Source organism: Lagenorhynchus albirostris, chromosome 11, assembly GCF_949774975.1.
Source record: "Lagenorhynchus albirostris chromosome 11, mLagAlb1.1, whole genome shotgun sequence".
In the NCBI taxonomy this organism is placed as follows: domain Eukaryota; kingdom Metazoa; phylum Chordata; class Mammalia; order Artiodactyla; family Delphinidae; genus Lagenorhynchus; species Lagenorhynchus albirostris.
The window spans coordinates 82813154-82834188 of NC_083105.1; the positions used below are offsets into that span (position 1 = coordinate 82813154).

The window sequence follows — 21035 nt, forward strand, 5'->3', positions numbered from 1 at the left end:
TCCCATGTTACTTCACTTAAAAAAGAATTTTGTTCCATGTGTTTCATAATCTTCAAATGATTTAGGGGGATTAATATTGGGTACTCTGTTGGAAACATAATCATTTTTTCCACATGGAAATTCTGTAAAATATCTTTTACAAATGGTTTGAATAATGAACATCCATCTTCAAGCCAGTTGTTTCCCCCCCAAATTCGAATGTGTATAAATCATTAATTCTTTGAGAAGAGAAATTCAGTCTTTATTAAAACAAGCATGTCTATTTTCATCTATCTAGATGTTATGGCTGATTGTATAAAGAGCTTGACATAATACATCCCTGTAATTATGGTTTTAAAGTAATAATGGAAATATAAAAACTCCATTATTAATTAATTAATTTATGGCTGCGCTGCATGGCATGTGGGATCTTAGTTCCCCAACCAGGGATCGAACCCATGCCCCCTGCAGTGGAAGCGCACAGTCTTAACCACTGGACCACCAGGGAAGTCCCTCCATTATTACTTAAAAAAAATTAAATATGAATGAGTCAGAAGACAGGGCAAAATCTTATAAAGGTTTTCACTTATTTATTAATTGAACTATTTATAATGAACCATCATTACCTGAAAGGCATTATTCTAGTTGTAAGGGAACTGCAGTCTGTCAAACCATATTTCCTGCCCTCAATGAATTTCTAGTACATTGAGGGTAGATGTAACATGTATAGAAATCACAAAGCAGAATAAAACTAAGTACCTTATCTGTTACAAATTTCTAGAGCCTGACACTGTGCCTAGAGCATGGTAGGTACTCAGTGAATATTTATTGTATGAACAAAATACCTGGGTGAATACAAAGAAATGAGTGAATATCTATTCTTGTCATTGGCTGCGTGATATCCTATTGTGTGCCTATATTCTAATTTATTTAACCCCACTGTTATTTATGTTGTTTCCAGTCATTTTGCTCATGAGGAAGAATAAGGTAAACACCTAAAGGTAGAATTTCTGGGTATTCTAATTTTGACAGATACTGCCCTCTGTAGAGGTTGTTCAATTTATACGCCACAAGCAATGTAGGAGAGTATCTTTCTCCTTGATAATGTGCTGTGTTATCAGATTCTTACATATTTGCAAATCTTATAAATAAAAGTATTGTTATAGTTTTAACGTGTGTTTCTCTTCTTATGAGTGAGGGAAAACAAAACCTTTCCATATGATTGATTCATTGGCATTTTCTGTGATTGATTCATTGGTATTTTTGTGTTTTGCTCACTTTTCCTGAAGGCTTTGTTTTTCTCGATAGTTTGGATAGCCCTTTATTTCTTAAGAAAATGAGCTCTTTGCCTATAAGTAGCCAATATTTTTTCTCAATTTTTCATTTGTCATTTCAATATTTTTTGGCATGCAGGAATTTCTTTTCTTTTTTTTATAAACATTTATTTTATTCATTTATTTTTGGCTGCATTGGGTCTTCGTTGCTGCACGCTGGCTTTCTCCAGTTGCGGCGAGCAGGGTCTACTCTTCATTGTGGTGCATGGGCTTCTCGTTGCAGTGGCTTCTCTTGTTGTGGAGCACGGGCTGTAGGGCTCATGGGCTTCAGTAGTTGTAGCACGGGGGCTCAGTAGTTGTGGCTTGCGGGCTGTAGAGCAGAGGCTCAGTAGTTGTGGCGCACGGGCTTAGTTGCTCCACGGCATGTGGGATCTTCCCAAACCAGGGCTCAAACCCGTGTCCCCTGCATTGGCAGGCGGATTCTTAACCACTGCACCACCAGGGAAGCCCAGAAATTTATTTTCTTTTAGGCATGTTAGGTTTTCTTTCATCTTCAGAGTGGCCTTGATCAGTATAAGATGCTGTTTCTTAATTCCCATTGAGAATTTTCATGTTTTTAGTTTCTCTGTCTGTTTGTGTTTTTGGTGTGACTGTTTACAATTTTGAGTTATCTGGAATATATTTAGTTGTAAGGTATAAGATATGGAATTAACTTAATTTTTTCCAGATGACTAGTCACGTGTGCCAATACTAGTTCTTGCACAACCATAGAATTATATATATTTTTTATTGAGGTAAAATTGATATAGAACAATATATTAGTTTCAAGTATGCAACATAATAATTTGATATTTGTATACACTACAAAGTGATCATCACAATAAGTATAGTTTCTATCCGTCACCATGCAGTCGACCCCCTTCACTCTTTTCACCCACTTCCTAACCCCCTTCTCCTCTGATAACCACTGATCTGTTCTCTGTATCCATGAGTTTTGTTTTGATTTGTTTGTTCATTTGTTTCGATTTTTAGATTCCATGTATAAGTGAAATCATGTGATGTTTGTCTTTCTCTGTCTGATTTATTTCATTTAGCATAATAACCTCAAGATCCATCCATGTTGTTCCAAATGGCAAGATTTCCTTCTTTTTTATGGCTGAATAGTATTCCATTGTATGTGTGTATATATGTTTTATATATATATAAAAGATATCTTCTTTATCCATTCATTAATTGATGAACACTTAGGTTGTTTCCATATCTTGGCTATTGTAAATAATGCTGCACTGAACACGAGGGTGTGTATATCTTTTGGGGTTAGTGCCTTCGTTTTCTTTGGATAAATACCCAGAAGTAGAATTATATGGTAGTTCTATTTTTAATTTTTAAGAAACCTCCATACTGTTGTTTTTCATAGTGGCTGCACCGATTTATATGCCCACCAACAGTGCAAAAGGATTCCCTTTTCTCCACATCCTGTTTAACACCTGTAATACAATTGTTTTATTTATTCAATTTAGGGGTTAATTAAGTATAGTTTGAGTACCAAACAAGAAAGATACATTTTGTGTTTTTAGTGTTCTTTGTATTTAAGAACACTAGTGTTTCGGTACAGATTTATCCTGGATATTTTGACATGATTCAGAACCCCATTATACCTTCCTTGTGCACCAGCTGTCCTTGCTCTTGCGGACCTGTACAGGAGAGCTTGACAATAAATGAAGCGTTATAGTTACTGCTCACACTTTCTGTTGCCTTTTCCCCTACCTGTCAGTTTATCTCTCTAAGCACTTTTTTTCCTGTCAGTTTATCTCTCTAAGCATTTTTTTTCCATGGTGCTTACCACTGCAGTATGTGTGTTCTCAGAGATTTTTGGTCTGGCAGTTACCACCAGTAATTTTGTCTAATTTAAAAATTCCACACAATATGCAAGACTTAATGAATAATAATTAGCAATAGATTTCAATTACATCTTAAAATCACTGCAAAGTCTTGTCTTATCTAGAGAATTTTCAGGATTTGTAAGCCTAATTAGTTGGTTAGCCCAATAATCACAATACCTGTGAATAAAGATAGCGCATTTTAGAGAACTGTCGCTGCGCAGAGCTCTATGAAAGGTGAATTAATAACAACCCACCCTCTCTCTTATTAGTTTTTAAAGAACTCCATATGCTTATTCTCTGGCAAAATACCCTTAACAAGATAGTATCTTAGCTTCAGTCGAACTTAGGAGTGAAACTTAGGAACATTTATTTTTTAAACATCTTAAACTTTAATGTGACCACTAAAACACAGAAATTGGAGTTATGTGCCCAAAGAATAACTGACTGTTGGTAAATTCATTAGTTTTTCCTTATTGGGGGTGGGGAGGTGGGGTAACCATTAACCCCAAGAATTCGTCCTAGTTCACATTGCAATATACTATTTATATCAGAATTTTTTCTAGCTAAATAAAAGGAAGCTAAGTTTGAATCATATTTTTGGTTGCATTTGAAAAATATTATTCTAGTTATTAATGGTCTTGTAAGTGAGATCATGAATTAATTCCTTTCTTTTCCTGGTCACAATCTTCTGCTTTAATTTTTAAACAATATATAGAAAGCTAAATTAGCACTGTCAACTTTTTTTTTATTTTTATTTTTTATTTTTAGCTGTGTTGGGTCTTCGTTTCTGTGCGAGGGCTTTCTCTAGTTGTGGCAAGCGGGGGCCACTCTTCATCGCGGTGCACGGGCCTCTCACTATCGTGGCCTCTCTTGCTGCGGAGCACAGGCTCCAGATGCGCAGGCTCAGTAGTTGTGGCTCACGGGTCTAGTTGCTCCGTGGCATGTGGGATCCTCCCAGACCAGGGCTCGAACCCGTGTCCCCTGCATTAGCAGGCAGATTCTCAACCACTGCGCCACCAGGGAAGCCCAACACTGTCAACTTTGCTTTCAAATTAATCTTTATAATATTTTGACAGTACAGAGAATCTATTTCAGGCCATGTCTTTAATGGTATTAATATTTTTACAATTGCTTGAAAAAGTTTCGTCATTATCTACACAGCTGACTTATTTTAACTCAAATCCTTTCCCCAGTTGCATAGTTAATTTTCTTTTATTGCCTAGAAATTGTGATTTAGCCTTTGGCTAGAGTTTACCTTTGGGCATGAGAAAGTAGGGTTTACTTTAGCCAGTTAATTTATATCGTGCAATCTGTGCTAAGACAAGAGACTAGAAAATACCACCTAGAGTGGTACAGTTTGGGAGACCAAAAAAACCCTTTCAGTAAACTTTGGGATGGTGGAGTCTTCTCATTCTGGTTTGTCCCTGCTGCTGGCCATAGTGGAATAGTGGCAGCAGCTCATAGATGCATGAGGTAGGGGTGCGGGCGTGAGACTTCCCTGACCACACTGATAGGAGGGCTGCACTGCTAGGAATAACAGAGGTGCTACCATCGGATTCCATTCCCACTGATATCATTAGAATACTCCTTGAGCACGTCTTCATGTAAGTGACGTTCATAGCAACAAATGCTCACTTGTTGGTTAGTTGTATCTAACGTACCTGTTTCCTAAAGGGGAGGTAAGTCTACCCCCCCCCAACTTTGTTTAAACATGAGCGAAAACTTTGTTGTAATAAGTTTTGAGCAACTTTCAGTTTTACAATTTTCGTTATTTTCTGTTGCTTAAAAAATAACATATAAGAAGTATTGTCTTCTGTTTGACTTTGAATGTTTAGAGCAAACCCAGTTTATAAGTGAAACAGCCATAAAAGGATGAAAGTCTCGCTGGGATTTGATCATGGTGCAGGATTAAGTATTTATTAAAATATGTGCAGCCTGGACTTTTCAAGGCTGTCGGTCCTTCAGATGGGACAGGAGTGCAGTTGCTTTGCTGTGAGTGATGGACAGAAACAGAGACATTGTATGCTTTGGAAAGGGAAATTTATAATGAATATTAGGAAAACATTCACTACGGAAATTTGGGCAGTGGTGCAATTGATCGTTAGGGTTGCCTTAGAGCTGTTATTATTTCCTTAATGCTTCAGCTTGAGCCCTTGTTTAAATTGGGAACTTTTTGTGTTGGTAGCTAAAATTATCTGTTTTCGAGAAGTTTTTAAGTATCTCTGAGCTTCAGAGAATTTTCACTGGCAGAAATAGTACTGCCCACTGTTGTTTTCCTTGGGATTAGGACCTCAACATACATTTTTGGGAGGCACAATTCAATCCATAATAACATTATAGATGTTTACTAGAATATGGCCAATATGCTTATTTAATACTATTAAACACACACAGTAGACCTTCTCAGTTTAAGGACTTAACATCTTTCTTCAGCTCAAGGTGACTAATTGTCCTCTATCTTTTTTTAATCATTTCTTCCTTTTCATTGTCTCTGATATTTTTTCTAGAGCTTACATTTATTAGTTATTTGACTTCCTGGATGACCCTCCCTATTTCATATTCTCTGTTTTATTTTCCCTTTGACTCTTTTAAATTAATTAATTAATTAAGTTTTGGGCTGCGTTGGGTCCTCGTTGCTGCGCATGGGCTTTCTCTAGTTGCAGCGAGTGGGATCTTCTCTTCATTGCTATGCGTAGGCTTCTCATTGCGGTGGCTTCTCTTTGTTGTGGAGCATGGGCTCTAGGCACGTGGACTTCAGTAGTTGTGGCGCACGGGCTCAGTAGTTGTGGCTCACCAGCTCTAGAGCGCAGGCCCAGCAGCTGTGGCACGCGGACTTAGTTGCTCTGTGGCATGTGGGATCCTTCCAGACCAGGGCTCGAACCCCAGTCCCCTGCATTTGCAGGCGGACTCTTTACCACTGCACCACCAGGCAAGTCCCCCCTTTGACTCTTTTATGCTCTACAAGATTCCTTAACTTTCCCAGATTATCAGCTTGGTCCTTATTCCTATTTTTTTCTTTTTCAGCCAATTTTGAAACATTTATTTGCGCAATCATATTTTAATTTCCAAGATTTCTTTCTTTCTTTTTTTCCTAATGTTTTGGAGGCACCATATGCTCACATTTTCTGAGGACAATAATTACAATTATTTAAATATTTTTTGTGCTTCCCTAAATCATTTGTTTTCACTGGGGCTAGTTATTCTTAATGTTCTTGGTTTTCCCTGTGATTCTTGGCCGTGTGTCATAAAGATCTATAATGACTGGCGTGGGCTTCCACTGCAGTTTGTTTTTTTTTTAATAATATTTGTTTTATTTTATTGATTGATTTCTTTTTTTTTGGTTGCACTGGGTCTTAGTTGCAGCTGGTGGGCTTCTTAGTTGTGGCATGCAAACTCTTAGTTGCGGCATGCATGTGGGATCTAGTTCCATGACCAGGGAACGAACCTGGGCCCCCTGCATTGGGAGTGTGGAGTCTTTAGCCAGTGCACCACCAGGGAAGTCCTCCGGATCCTTTTTTCTGATCCATTTCTTCCAGGGTCATAAACTCCTTTAGGCTGATGCTGTATGAGGCCTATTCTTTTGAGCTATCCTATTCTGTTCCTCTCAGCTGTGTTGCTAGGCGAGTCTGGCTAGGTGTTGGATGATAGACCAAAACTGGAACTTGATCCAGATATGGCAGCAGCGGCTCCTGATCCAGCTCCGTCCCCTTTCCAAAGCTAGCCCAGTCGGACTGAGACTTGTGAGGCAGGGAGATGTCATCCGAAGTGGGGGACTTAAGGCACTTCCCCCTCTTCCGGGGCTTGAGTGTGTGATCTGTGTGCTGTTTTGACAGTCTTCCAACCTCGTTCTTTTTTCAAATTATTAATTAATTAAGTAATTTTTTTATTTATTCATTTTTGAATTTTAAAAATTTATTTATTTTTTTATAAATCACAGCAAGATCCTTTTTGACCCACCTCCTAGAGAAATGGAAATAAAAACAAAAATAAACAAATGGGACCTAATGAAACTTCAAAGCTTTTGCACAGCAAAGGGAACCATAAACAAGACCAAAAGACAACCCTCAGAATGGGAGAAAATATTTGGAAATGAAGCAACTGACAAAGAATTAATCTCCAAAATTTACAAGCAGCTCATGCAGTTCAATATCAAAAAAACAAACAACCCAATCCAAAAATGGGCAGAAGACCTAAATAGACATTTCTCCAAAGAAGATATACAGACTGCCAACAAACACATGAAAGAATGCTCAACATCATTAATCATTAGAGAAATGCAAATCAAAACTACAATGAGATATCATCTCACACCAGTCAGAATGGCCATCATCAAAAAATCTAGAAACAATAAATGCTGGAGAGGGTGTGGAGAAAAGGGAACACTCTTACACTGCTCGTGGGAATGTGAATTGGTACAGCCACTATGGAGAACAGTATGGAGGTTCCTTAAAAAACTACAAATAGAACTACCATATGATCCAGCAATCCCACTACTGGGCATATACCCTGAGAAAACCATAATTCAAAAAGAGTCATGTACCAAAATGTTCATTGCAGCTCTATTTACAATAGCCCGGAGATGGAAACAACCTAAGCGTCCAACATCGGATGAATGGATAAAGAAGATGTGGCACATACATACAATGGAATATTACTCCACTGCAGTTTTGAGGCTCTGTTTCTCTACTAGCTTTCTCATGTAAATGACAGGGCTTACCCTGAGTTCTGGGTGAGGGGCTGAATAAATGATACACAGGAGTGTGTGTGTGTGTGTGTGTGTGTGTGTGTGAAGCAGAAGGCAAGCTGGGAATACTAACAAGGGTTAAAATAAGGAGGGCTTTCATCAGGGCTTGGGATCTTTTGTATATTTTCTCTTCTTCTTTGAGCTGCCTTCTCTCTCCCGGCTGTGCTACTGCTTATTTGATGAGGACTTTGCAGTTTCTTCAAGCTCTGTTCTGCTTCTCTGTCAATTCTTAGCCCCTTCATTTGGCATGCTCTCCAGGCAGGTATTCGTGTTTGTTGAGAGAACATTTCTGCATGTCTTTAACTTTATCCTCTGGGTAAAAACCTCTGCTGCCAGCTGCTCTGTTTATGCTAGTCAGAGGGATGAAGGCCTTCACTTCCCAGATATTCAGATGCTATTCCTTCTTGAGTTGCCAGATGACTTTCCCATCCCCCGTGACCACTTTGTGTGTGTCTGGGAACCTAGGAAGACCTGTTCTAATTCTTATGTCTTGTAGAGCAATTTCTTCTTTCTTCTTTCTCTGATGGACAAATCCCATCTTCATTCTGCTTGCAGAAATGCCTCAACATTTCTGTTTTCCTTACGGCAAGCACTCTTATTTTTCAGTATTGTGATATAAGTGTATTAAAATATAAATTTCAGTGGATCCTGGGAAGAAAGAAGGACGTGTACTGTGTACTGTCTTCCAATGCAGATTTTTTTATACTTGTCAGTTTTTTATTTCTTCTCTCAGATGTTTTACCACATGCAGTTTGGTGCATTTGTGCATGTTTGTGCACAGACACATACACGTGAATTATAGTAATAAAATGGACTGGCAGGATTTTATCATGTGTCTTCTGTCTGCTTTTTAATTTTCCTTTGCATCTTGGAAGGTACAAATTTACATGGTTGGTATACAGTGTTTTGCCATATTGGTGCTTTGTAAAGTGCGTTTCAAACATTAACCATCAAGAAATCACATAAATTCTTGAACGTTAATGAGCCCACTTTAATAATTGGTCTTAAGAATTGAGATACTTTGAAGTTAAAAACTTTTGCAGTTATATAAAATAATTTGACAGAATTTGAAGGTTTGACATTTTCTTTTTCCCCCAATTTTATTGAGATATAATTGACATATAATATTGTCATTGATATATGTATATATTGTGAAATGATTACTACAATAAATTTAGTTAACAATCATCATCTCACATAGTTACAATTTTTTTCTTGTGACGAGAACATTTAAGATCTATTCTTTTAGTAACTTTCAAATATATAATACACTATGGCTAACTATATGCTTTACATTACATCCCAGAATTTATTTATCTTATTTTTTTCTTTTTTATATGTTCTATCTTTATAAAATTATTTTGATAGCATGCAAGTAGCTTTAGTCAAATAAACAGGAAAATATTTTAAATCTTTCTTTTTCAGCAAAGAATCGTGGAATTGCCATTCCAGTGGATTTGGACGGCCAAGTTAATACTCTTTTTATGAAGAGTCATTCCAATATGGTGCAGAGAGCAGCCATGGGTTGGAGACTATCAGCTCGCTCTGGACCACGCTTTAAGGAAGCTCTTGGAGGGCCTTCTTGGGATTATAGAAATATTATTGAAAAGTTACAGGTACAATAAGAGCATGAAATGGCATTAATATTTTCTAAATTATAATTTTTAATATATGTAGTCACATAAATAAAATATGGTTAAAAATATCAAATTCTAGTTGGGGACCAGGCTTTACTTTACAATGTCCTACGAACACCACCCTTTTAAAAAGCATAGCTTCTAGGTAGAAGTTGTGGTGAGTTGTTTTTGGTGAGTATGTATTATTTAATGTGCTCTGATAGTAGAGTAATGGGTCTTAATAACTTCAATACATTAGGTAAAATAATTTACTGTAAAGACTCATGTAATAAAGATTCACAGCCTTGCTTCAATTCATCTCTAAGTATCCTTTTATACTCCTTTGGTGAGAATGGTGTGAGCACCTTTACTCCCAATTTATTTGCGTAGTATCCCACTCCTGTTTTTGGCCTGGACATTCTGGGACACTGAGTAAAGAGAGACATTGTACTAGTCTGCTTGGACTGCCATCACAAAATACCACAGACTGGGTGGTTTAACCAACAGAAATTTATTTTCTCACAGTTCTGGAGCTAGAAATTCAAGATCAAGGTGTTAGCAGGTTGTTTTCTTCTGAGGCCTCTCTCCTTGGCTTGCAGATGGCCTGGTTGTCACTGTGTCCTCATATGGTCTTCCCTCTGTGCACATACACATCTGTGCCCTAATCTCTTCTTATAAGGACACCGGGCATTTTGGACTAGAGGCCATCCATATGAATTCGTTTTAACTGAATTACCCCTTTAAAGGCCCTAACTCCAAATATAGTCACATTGAAGTACCAGGGTTAGGGCTTTATCATATGGGTTTTGAGAGGGACACAATTCAGCCCATAACAGATATCTTCCCTCTCACATAATTAGTGGAAGATTTCATGGGATGATCTGGGGTATGGCTTGCGGAAAGTTCTTGGCGTGAAGAATGGTCAAGACATGAACTGGAATAAGTATTGTAAGAGGTAATGAGTAGATTAAATGGTGAAGGTTCAGAGTTTTGATAGATGAGCATTATACGTGATTATAAAGACGAGTTAGGGACTTCCCTGGTGGTCCAGTGGTTAAGATTCCGTGCTTCCACTGCAGGGGCCACAGGGGCGCAGGTTTGATTCCTGGTCGGGGAACTAAGATCCTGCATGCCACGTGGCAAAGCCGAAGGGAAAAAAAACCCAAAAAACAAGTTAGACTCAGTCTGAAAACTTGAAGGTTATAAGTCATTAAATGTTTTGAGGAAAATGTCATTATAAATGAGTAAGCAGTTATTGGTTTGCAGGATAGAAATATCAGGAAGAGACTAGAGGAAGGCAGATTAATAAGAATTACTAAACATATCAGCCAGGTGGTGGTATCAATGAAATGAAAAAGTAGGTGTTATATACAATAATGAAGGCAGGGTGAACAGACCTGGTGGTTTTTGGACGGAGACAGAGAGGGGACATGAGGGGTGTTTAAGAGGCACTGATGATTGGAGACTAGGTGATGTTATAGACTCTTCATTGTAAGAGGGAAGGAGAGGATCCGGTAAAAGATGTTGGCTGTGATCATTGAACATACAGTGAATTAGGTTTATAGGCCACTGGATGTATTGGAAGGTAAGTCTATATTTGGAGATAACAGTTGGAGTGAGGATAGTGGTTGGTATTGCTGAAATAGAGAGTATAGTGATAGGAAAAACAAAGAACATTTTGTGAGCAGCCGGAAGTGGCAGAATGGCCAAATAAATGAGGAAAAAAAGACACCGTCAGAAAGGAGGGAAGTCAGGTTCATGAGAGCCAGAGGGGTAGACATTTCAGGGGAGAAATAAAGAGGGCGTGCTTTAAACTTCTTTTAGCACAGTCATTGGCATTCACTGGATAAATATATATTTGATGAAAACTCCGTTCCAGCCACCGTGTTAAGTACTGGAGATAGAACCATGAGGTCTGTGCCCTCATAGAAAATGCATTCTGATGCATTAAGTAAGTGATACGATGTTAGAGAATTGAAACTGCTATGAATAAAATAAATCAGTATAGCAATATGATGGAGAATCGCTGGGAGAGTGATCCTGCAGGGAGGGAGCTCCTCTCTATTAAGGAGACAGTGAGTTGAGACCCAAATAATGAAGAGGAATAATCTGTTCAAAGATAGGAGGATAGAGTGCTTTATGGGGAGGGAAGAGTAAGTGCAGAGATGTTAAGGCAGGAACGAAGATGTGGGTTTGAAGAACCAAGAGAAGCCCATTGGGGCAGGAGTGAGCAAAGGAAGAGAGTATTATGAAATAAGGAGCCAATTCATGTAGAGACTTCCATGGTAAAGCATTTGGATTGATTCTAAATGTGATGGAAAATCATTGGAGATTTTTAGCAGAGTATAGGCATGACTTGGTTTACCTTTTAAAAAACACTGTGGATCTTGAATGGTGAATGGATTGTAGGGTCCAGACATGGAAGCAGTGAGTCTAGTTAGGTAGTTATTGTATTAATTCAGGTAAAAGGTGTCGGTGGCTTGGCTTAAGGGGATAGCAGCAGCAATGAAGATAAGTAGATGAACTTCGAATATAGTTGGTCCCCTAGGGCCAGTGGGGCTTGGTGGATGGATGGATGAGATGTGGGATGTTGGAAAGAGAAATCAAGGATGAGCCTGGGTATGACATGATTGGATCATTTCCTAGGATAGGGAAGAATGGGAGAGTTGGAATCAGGCGTTCTGTATGGAGAATTTTAAGTGTTAGTTGTCTATGTCAGTATCTCTGTGAGTATGTCAAATAGGCTGCTGGATATATGAGTCTGAAGTGGTTTGGAAAGATGTCCACACAGGAAATATAGATGTGGGGATTTTCAGCATATGTATGATATTAAAACCATGGAATTGTGTGAGATTCCTCGCAAGAAACTGTAGATATAGAAGAAAAAGGACCAGGAGCTACCAGGAGCTGGTAAAGGAGTGGTCAGGACATAGGTGGAAAATAAGGTGAGTGCGATGTTACAGAAGCCAAGCGCAGAAAGTGTTTGACAGAGTAGGGCCAAGTGTGTAAAATGCTTAGCAGTGGTTGAGTGACATGAGGTCAGGAAAGGAACCACTAGGTCTGGCAACAGGGTGATGATTGCAGCTAACTGGTACTCAATAATTACTAACATTTATTCAGGAATACTAAGTGGTCAATATGTGTTAGAGCCTGTTTTTTTTTAACCATTTAAAAAATTGAAGTATAGTTAATTTACAATGTTGTGTTAGCTTCAGGTGTTCAACAATGATTCTTTTTCAGATTCTTTTCCATTATAGGTTATTACAACACATCGTAGAGGCTGTTTTATGTATTTACTTTTAATCCCATGTAATTGCTAGTATCATTATCCTGGGTTTTCACGTGGAGAAATAATGAATCAGAGATCACATAGTTGGCCCATGATCAAAATAGGAGATAAAGACAGAATTCACATCATAGAAGCCTGGGCACAATTTGTTTAGTAAATGAAGGGAAGAAGAGAGGTAATCTGAAAGATAGGTATGTGTTAGTGATGTTTTATTAAATATGGTCACATTGGATAAGCATATTCTTTTCCCACCTTTGTATAATATCTAGTTTCCCATTTATGTGATTTCCTCTCTAGTAGTCTCTCCTAGCTGTCATGAGGAATTTCTCAGAAAGCTTATTTAGAGTAATTGAAGTAGAAATGATCACTTTTGCTACAAAGAGAGGAAAGCGTTAAACAAGTTAACCCCTGAGATCTAGCCCTAAGAAATCAAGAGACTACCAGGAAGAAAATAACATAAAAACACATGTTGTCAGACTTCCCTGGTGGCACAGTGGTTAAGACTCTGTGCTCCCAATGCAGGGGGCCTGGGTTCAATACCTGGTCATGGAACTAGATCCCATGTGCGTGCCGAAACTAAGAGTTCACATGCCACAACTAAGGAGCCCGCCTGCCTCAACTAAGGAGCCTGCCTGCTGCAACTAAGACCTGGTGCAACCAATTAAAAAAAAAAAAAGCGTGTTGCCATAGCTGAGAGTAACAATAAGCAATTGGCAGTCAGTCTTCTGCTTAACAAAATATGCCACAGGTATGGGTGAATAAAGTATTGCTTTATGCGAGTTTTTTTGGTTTATTTTCTAACTTAGTTATCTTAAAAACAAAGAGGGGATGCTTTAATCATTAAAGAATGTTCAGTAAATTATCATTGCTTATAGTCCATTTTAGAAACATGTCAGATGCTTTCAGCTATAATTAACACAACATTCAGCTAAAAGTGGCTTAAACAATAAAAAATATATCTTTCGCATAGCAAGGAATCTGGATTTGGGGCTCTTCCTGAGGTGTTTAGTTCAGTTGCTTGATAGGTCCAGGCCTTAACACCATTGGTCTGTTGCCTTTCAGCGTAAGGCTGGTCTCCAAAGGTCATAAGAGGGCTGCCTCGTATTTTGGATTTTCACACTCTCGAGCTGTCTTGAGATAGCTACTATCTCAAGTATACTGTAGTATCAAGTGTACTGTAGATTCTACTATCATAGGTAGTTCCTAAAGAATCTGCCCCGTCCTCCCCCTATACACAGCCCCACACTCAGCAAACTTCACCAGATGTCTTATTGGCCAGGACTATGTCACATAATCATTCCTAATCAATTACTGGCAGGGGAAATGGAATGACCATGACTGGCTTAAACTAATCAATCTTGTCTTTAGGCTGAGGGAGCTCATCTCCTTGAGAATGTTGTTACCTGACTGAGAAATAACATGGAGATTCTGTTAGCAAGGAAGAGGATGAGGAAACGCTATTGGCATGTGACCAATAGTGTCTATCAAAAAATATAATTTGAAATACTATTAAGTGCCATTGAACCCTTGTACAGTACTACTGCTGGTTCAGATAATACGTCAAGGAATTTTCCCGTTGGAAGAAATGGTTAGTTCCGGATGACCAATGACATATATGAAGTCTTTTTTAGCTGTTTGCTGAGCATATCCCAATTTGATGAATACCTGCATCGTCTCTATTGCAATCTTAAACACTGCCGTGCTTGTAACAGTGGCTTTACTGACTTATCTTGTCTGTATATCCTTAGAAATCATATAGCTACCCACCCCTCCCTTATAGTATAAATGAAAAAGGAGACCCAAACAGTTTTCATACGGAAAACCAGCCTATACTTAAAGCACAGACGTTTGGTACCGTGGGAAGTAGGGTGCCTCTTCTCTGAAATTCCCACATCTCATTCCTGGTTAGTATTCTTAAGGTTGTCCTATCTTCAGAGGATGAAATCCGAGTTAGGTCTTTACAGGGTCTCTCTTGTGCTTTTTTCCTTAGGATGTAGTGGCGTCCTTGGAGCAACAGTTCAGCCCGATGATGCAGGCTGAATTCTCTGTGTTGGTTGATGTGCTGTACAGTCCAGAGCTACTGTTTCCTGAGGGGAGCGATGCAAGAATAAGATGCGGTGCTTTCATGTCCAAGTAAGTGTGTACAGCCTGAGACGCTGCAGGTGCTGCTCCACTGAGCTGGCCTCTGACGTCCCTGCTTTTTACTCTGCTGATGCCTAATGACAGTTCGCAGAGCATGTAAAAGGTCTAAAATCCGTGTTAAAATATACCTCCAAAAAATTAGTCTGATTCAACAGAAATTCTGTTTTGGTGACGTTCAACTTATATTTATTAATATTTGCTGAAAATGAAATGTCATTATTGGGCACAAAATATCACGTAAAAGAGTATCTTGGTTCTGATTCCTTTCTATAACTGTATGGTATGAAGTTTTAAAAGATTCCTGTTTAAAGTCACTGATTTTCATTAACAGAGAGAGGAAGGAAAGGGTAGTAGCATTTATTGAGGCCTTCCTATGTGCACTGTTATCCTGTGTGTGTTATCTAATCTGCACAAGTGCTCTGCGAGGTTGAGCCTCATTTTAGAGATGAGAAAGCTGGGGCCCAGGCATGCTTCGGGGAAGAGCTGTTAAGTCTCCACCCAGCACCTCCCATGATGCCTTGATGATCCTCATCTGTAGCTTTCTCATTTACGTATTTCTCTCAGCATTTCTGTGGTATTGTCAGGTCTATTAGAGTAGATGTGTTAATCATAGCATATTTTCATTTTAATGGTAAAGGAACAATTCTTAAGGAAATAAAAGCAGTTGTGAGAAAAAGTGTAAGTAGCTCCAGAAAGAAAAGACAGACCTTAATGTTGAGGACCCTTGGCTGAGTGATTTGCGCAAGTAATTACACGTAGACTCAAGATGGCCAGTCAGAGGTGCTCGGTCACCTTGGGGAGAGTATCTGGATGGAGAGTCAGAAGAGGCTTCCAACCCTCTTGACCATTATCCATCACAGCCTGTTCCTGTGCGGTTGAGGATACAACTGAAATGGTCTCAAAACCTCCTCTGTTGACATACTGAGGGCGAAACTGAAGGTTGTGGAGACACAAGAAGTATGTTCTTTCTTTTACCAGTTACAGCTGGGATTTGGGGAGAGAAAACAAGGTATGGGGTGCAAAGAACTGACTGCAGGGGTCATGTTGAAGAATAGGTGGGTTTCTGTATTATGGCCAGAATCACGGATTCTTGGCTTTTGATTGCTATGTCTTAAGGGGCCTGGGAAGAATGGGTTTGTCTGGACATTGGCCAGACTTCTAATAAGAATTTTTAAATGAAGAGGTCCAGAGTGTCTGCAAAACTGATGATGGTGGAAGCCATTGGGAAAAAAAAATTAAGTAGAGATATTGCCTAGTATAAAAATAGGGTCTTTGACAAATATACTTAACCTCCCATGAATAGGTATCAGTGTATAGAATATAGGTTAAAAAGTGGGTAATAAGCCTGAGAATTTTAACTCCAGTATATTCATATGATACTATAGCTATATCCCAGAGACTTGATAGTTTAGACAAGTGATTGGCAAACTCTGGCTCACAGGTCATTGATCATTTTTGCAAAGAAAGTTTTGTTGAAACACAGCCACACACATTTATTTACATATTGTCATCTATGGCAGCTTTCATACTGTTGTAGAAGAACCCACTAGTTGCCTAGTCTGCATGGCCTACAGAGCCTAAACTATTAATATTTACTGTTTGGCCCTTTAGAACAAGAGTTTGCTGATTGAGTGTCAAGAATTAGAGTGTCAATACAGTAGCTGCTAACTGTCCATGGCTACTTAAATGAACGTTTAAATTAATTAAATAAAAGTAAAATATTTAGTTCCTCAGTTACATTTGCCACATTTTAAGTACTTAATGGCCATATGTAGCTAGTGGCCAACAACTAAGGCAGCACAGATACAGGATATTTTAATTATCACAGAAAAAGTTCTGTTGGACAGCACTGGTCTAGAACTTAAAGATATAGGTCTATAAGAAGGTAATATAAAGTAACTCAGAATATCAAGAAAATATTGACCTGTGCTGAAGATGAAGCAAATCTGTTGCAATATTAGGTAAATTCAAAGGACAGAAGCAGAGTGATATGATAATGGGAATATATCACAGGTCCTACACCCAGGTGGAGGAAGAGGGTGTCACACATAGGGTAGTGGTTAGAGAAAAGCTTTTTGTTTTGTTGTATGTGTGTGATTGTAGTATGGCCAGAGGCTCAGGGATATCTGTTTACTTACTCCTTCCTTAATTCTGGGAAGAACCAAGAGTTTTATTTGCAAAGATATCTATTAAAATTAGAGTCCAACTTCATTAATTGCTGTAGACCTTAAGTGGGCCTCCTGACTTCCTCAAATGAATTTAATTCCTGGAACTTGTTGAGTCAGATGTGTCTGCAGGAGAATGCGAGGGCTAAACCCCAGGAAAGGACCAGATTTCACATAGAGTAAGAGAGAAGAGAAGAGGTCATTGTGGGTGTTAGCTTTTATGGTGGCTGCTTATAGTTCATTCATATCAGCACTCACTCCTCTCTTATGAAGGAAGAAGCTTTGTTTCCCAAACTGTGGTATGTGACTTGTGGAGAAGAGGCAACTGTTAATTTTAAAAAATGAATTAGGAAAGAATACAGAATATCAGAGTGCATCTTATAGAGTAAAGATAACTTTTGCATTAGTTTTACAAATACACTCACAGACATGTATTTGCATGGTGGGGTTCATAGAAAAAAGTATTTGAAAGTCACCTGATCTAACTCAACCAAACATTATATGATAGACGAATACCTGTATAAATCCCGAGCAAGTGTTCATTCATTCCCACTGATATTTTCAGATGGTTAGTGAATTAAATATTTTATCTAAAGAAAAGTTAAAAAAATGGAAATAGCCTAAGAGAGAAAAAAAATCAAAAGAAATGTACAGTGTCCATCAAATGATTTTCATATCTTTAAAGACTATATCATGTGGGAAAAAAAAGACTAAATAGCTGAGGTTTTAGAGAGGCAGGTTTTTTTTTTTTCATGTCAGGAGAACTTTAGAACAATTATTGTGCCTGACCACATGGACATATAGCACCCTGCCCAGATGGAACATGTCTAAAAGGAAATCACTATTCCTTCACAGTGTGAAATAGGTGTCATTTAAAAGTATCATATTCCATCTACTGACCCAACTCACCCATTTCAGGCATCTGTGATCTCCCTTCCCTCTCTTCTTCCACTTTCTGTATGTCGTCGTTTGCCAGGTCTTGGCTATTTTGTTTCAATATTGCTTTTGGTATCCTTACCCCATCACATGCCCTGTTCATCTCTTGCTTGTTCTCACTCTTCTGTGCCCTTGTTCCCACCTCCATCTGACGTATCTTTGTCACAGGCAGGCAGGGCCATACAAGTCCTTTAACACAGTGGTTCCCCATTTTCTACAGCCTAAATTCCAGACTCTTTAGCACGATATTCCCAGATCCTTCTTTTCAGGCTGCACCTCTTACACTCTCCTCTTCCATGTCTTTAAGTGTCAGCCGGCAGTTGGAGTACTTATTCCCTGGACGTGCCATCAGCTTTCTGCATCTGCCCTTTGTTCATTTCCTTTGCGAGGATGCCTTTTCTCTGCACTCTTCCCTGCCAGGTGAAATCTGTATAGTTAAGTGTTACCTTGTCACCGAAACCTTCTCTCATCAGCCCTAAGCAGCTCCCCCAACAGAATATAATTGTTTCTTTGTCCAGTTTATGGCATTTGCCACTGCCTCTGCTATAGCACTTACGGTGTCACATAAGAGGCAGCCGTGTACAACCTAGCGTGTGTCAGGACTCTTCATCAGTGAACTGTCCTGTCTCCACAAAGTGGTGCTTCAGAATTTTGGCTCTGAAGTCAGATGGTCCTGGGGTCTATTTCCAGATCCCACCACTGAACAACTGTGTAACCAGAGGCAAGTTACTTTCTCTCTTTGGGGCTCTGTTTTCTCATGAGCAAAATTAGCCTGATAATAGAAACTATTACATTAGCTTGCTGTGAGGATGAATGGAGAAAATCCAGGGGAGGTCCTCATACTTCACCCTGAGAGCCGATAAGCACTCCTGGACATTATCTAGCGAAAGCTCACTTTTCCTCAGGGCTCTGTCCCTCAGGACTCCTGTTATGTCACTGAAATCAGATCATTCCGTTATATTCTACATCGTCTTGTTTTTCTAGGAGGACACATCTCACAGGGTCATTTTGAGAACCAGGTTTTTAATAACATGAGCTATATGTGCTAAGCTGTAAATTCGGATTCTGAACGTCTTACTTGATTCTGAATTTTTGGAGAGTTATAGAACTGTGATCTGCAAACTTTTCTCTTGACAGAGCACCAGTGCAGAAGTCACCACTGTAAAATTAATTAGAGTCTTTGCCCAAATTATAGCAAACATAGTAAATGGGTAGACTGTGTTGATGTTCCTTTTTTTTTTTTTATTCTAATCACAAAAACTGCCTGTTTCTACCAAGCCCTAGCAGTGAAACATAGCAATTATTATTAATGGAAACTGGAAAGCAGCCCATTAATGCTAAGGTTACAAAGTTGTGTACTGCTGCTCTACTATACAGTTAATGTGATATAGTACATAGAAAATAATATAGTATGACATAATATAATAAAATGTAATGTACTGCAGATATTCATGTGCACTGGGATAAACTGACTGTAAAACAAAGGTTTTATAATACAAAACTTATAAGCTGAAGTATAATTTTAAAACTTCGACACATGTATCTGGTTTGCTTTATACTCTCAAATAATAGTGTGATTTGTTTTCCTCTAGCATATGATGTTAGTATATAGCTTGAAGAGAAACCACTGTCCTATTAAAGTTTAATTATTTTTTTTAAGGTTGATCAATCATACAAAGAAACTGATGGAGAAAGAAGAAAAATTGTGCATTAAAATTCTTCAAACTTTACGAGAAATGCTAGAGAAGAAAGACAGCTTTGTGGAAGAGGTATTTAAAATTTTTTCTTAGTATTTGAAAATAAAATAGAATTTCTAGAATATTATAATGAATGAATTACAATAGGCTATTATATAATTCCTTGCATTACGTATTAATGGTGTCGTGTACTTAGATGAATTAGATAATTTGAGTTTTTATGCTATTCAACTCTCATGTCTGCTTTGATTTGAGAAGGGACTAAGATTAGAATGGCCCAAGTATTTGGTTTATTTTTTATCATATTTTATCTTGATTATGTATATTTTTCTCATATAACATCAACAGACCAAGTAAATTTTTTTAACAATGAGCAACTGAGATGCGTTATTAAGATTCTGTATAAAGTTCTGCTGCATATTGAAATGGTCTCTGCATTTTGGAATATGTTGATTTTTCATTGTAAATATATGTTCATGTCATTTTCTATAATATTATGCCAAGTATTATAAAATAATACTTTTTAAAATAAATGCAACTGTAAGTTTCTATTCTTAACTGTATTAATGTAAGTATTGCACAGATGACTTTTCAGGGAATATCAACTTATAGATAATAATTGTCAGTCTGTTATTAAAAATGACAGCTCAGTTGCTCATTAAGAGATAGCTAGCAGCATGTTTAATACCCAAGATGATACACTTAAATATAAAATATATATCTAGTGTAGGTTTTTTTAGCTAGCTACCTTTAACCTTTACTTTTATGCTAGGTATCAAACATAATTTGTACCATGCTCCTTAATAATTTTTTTAGTCTGTTTCTGTAAATACTAATCATCTGCTGTGTTTAAAATTGGAAGGATTTTATTTTTATTTATTCATTTATGTATATGCTATCTAATTCCAAAAAGATTGTAGTGGTAGGGGTTTTTTTAAAAAAGTATTCTTGTAGAAAAGAAATACAGTGGAATCTTGGATATTAATAGAAGGGGCATAGCTTTAAAATACAGCATCTGAATCAGATGTTTCTTCAGTAATCAAAATGACTTCAGCTTTGTGTTAGTTCATTTAATTTATATTTGAGAAACATCAAAATACAGGTGAGGTGGTCAGTGCAGTTTTAGCAAATGTTACTGTGACATAGAACTCAAGAAATATGCTTATAAGTTTGAGTATATGGCATCCTTTAAAAAAATGGTACATAGAGTTCCTTGGGACTTCTTGTTGTTTTTCTTTGGTTCCTCAAAATATTGCTGTAGATTGTTTGATTTTGGCTGACGTACTAGATCCTAAAGGTAGAAAAATGGG

General features: G+C 38.0%; 1 protein-coding gene across 1 annotated transcript in view; it reads left to right on the forward strand.

Annotated features, from left to right (window-relative positions):
* Positions 1–21035, forward strand: part of ITPR2 (inositol 1,4,5-trisphosphate receptor type 2) — a 527197-nt gene that overhangs the window by 286718 nt on the left and 219444 nt on the right. The window contains exons 35-37 of the mRNA XM_060166697.1: positions 9306–9496; positions 14776–14918; positions 19689–19797. Coding sequence (XP_060022680.1) covers positions 9306–9496; positions 14776–14918; positions 19689–19797 — 443 coding nt within the window. The remainder of the gene's footprint in view (positions 1–9305; positions 9497–14775; positions 14919–19688; positions 19798–21035) is intronic.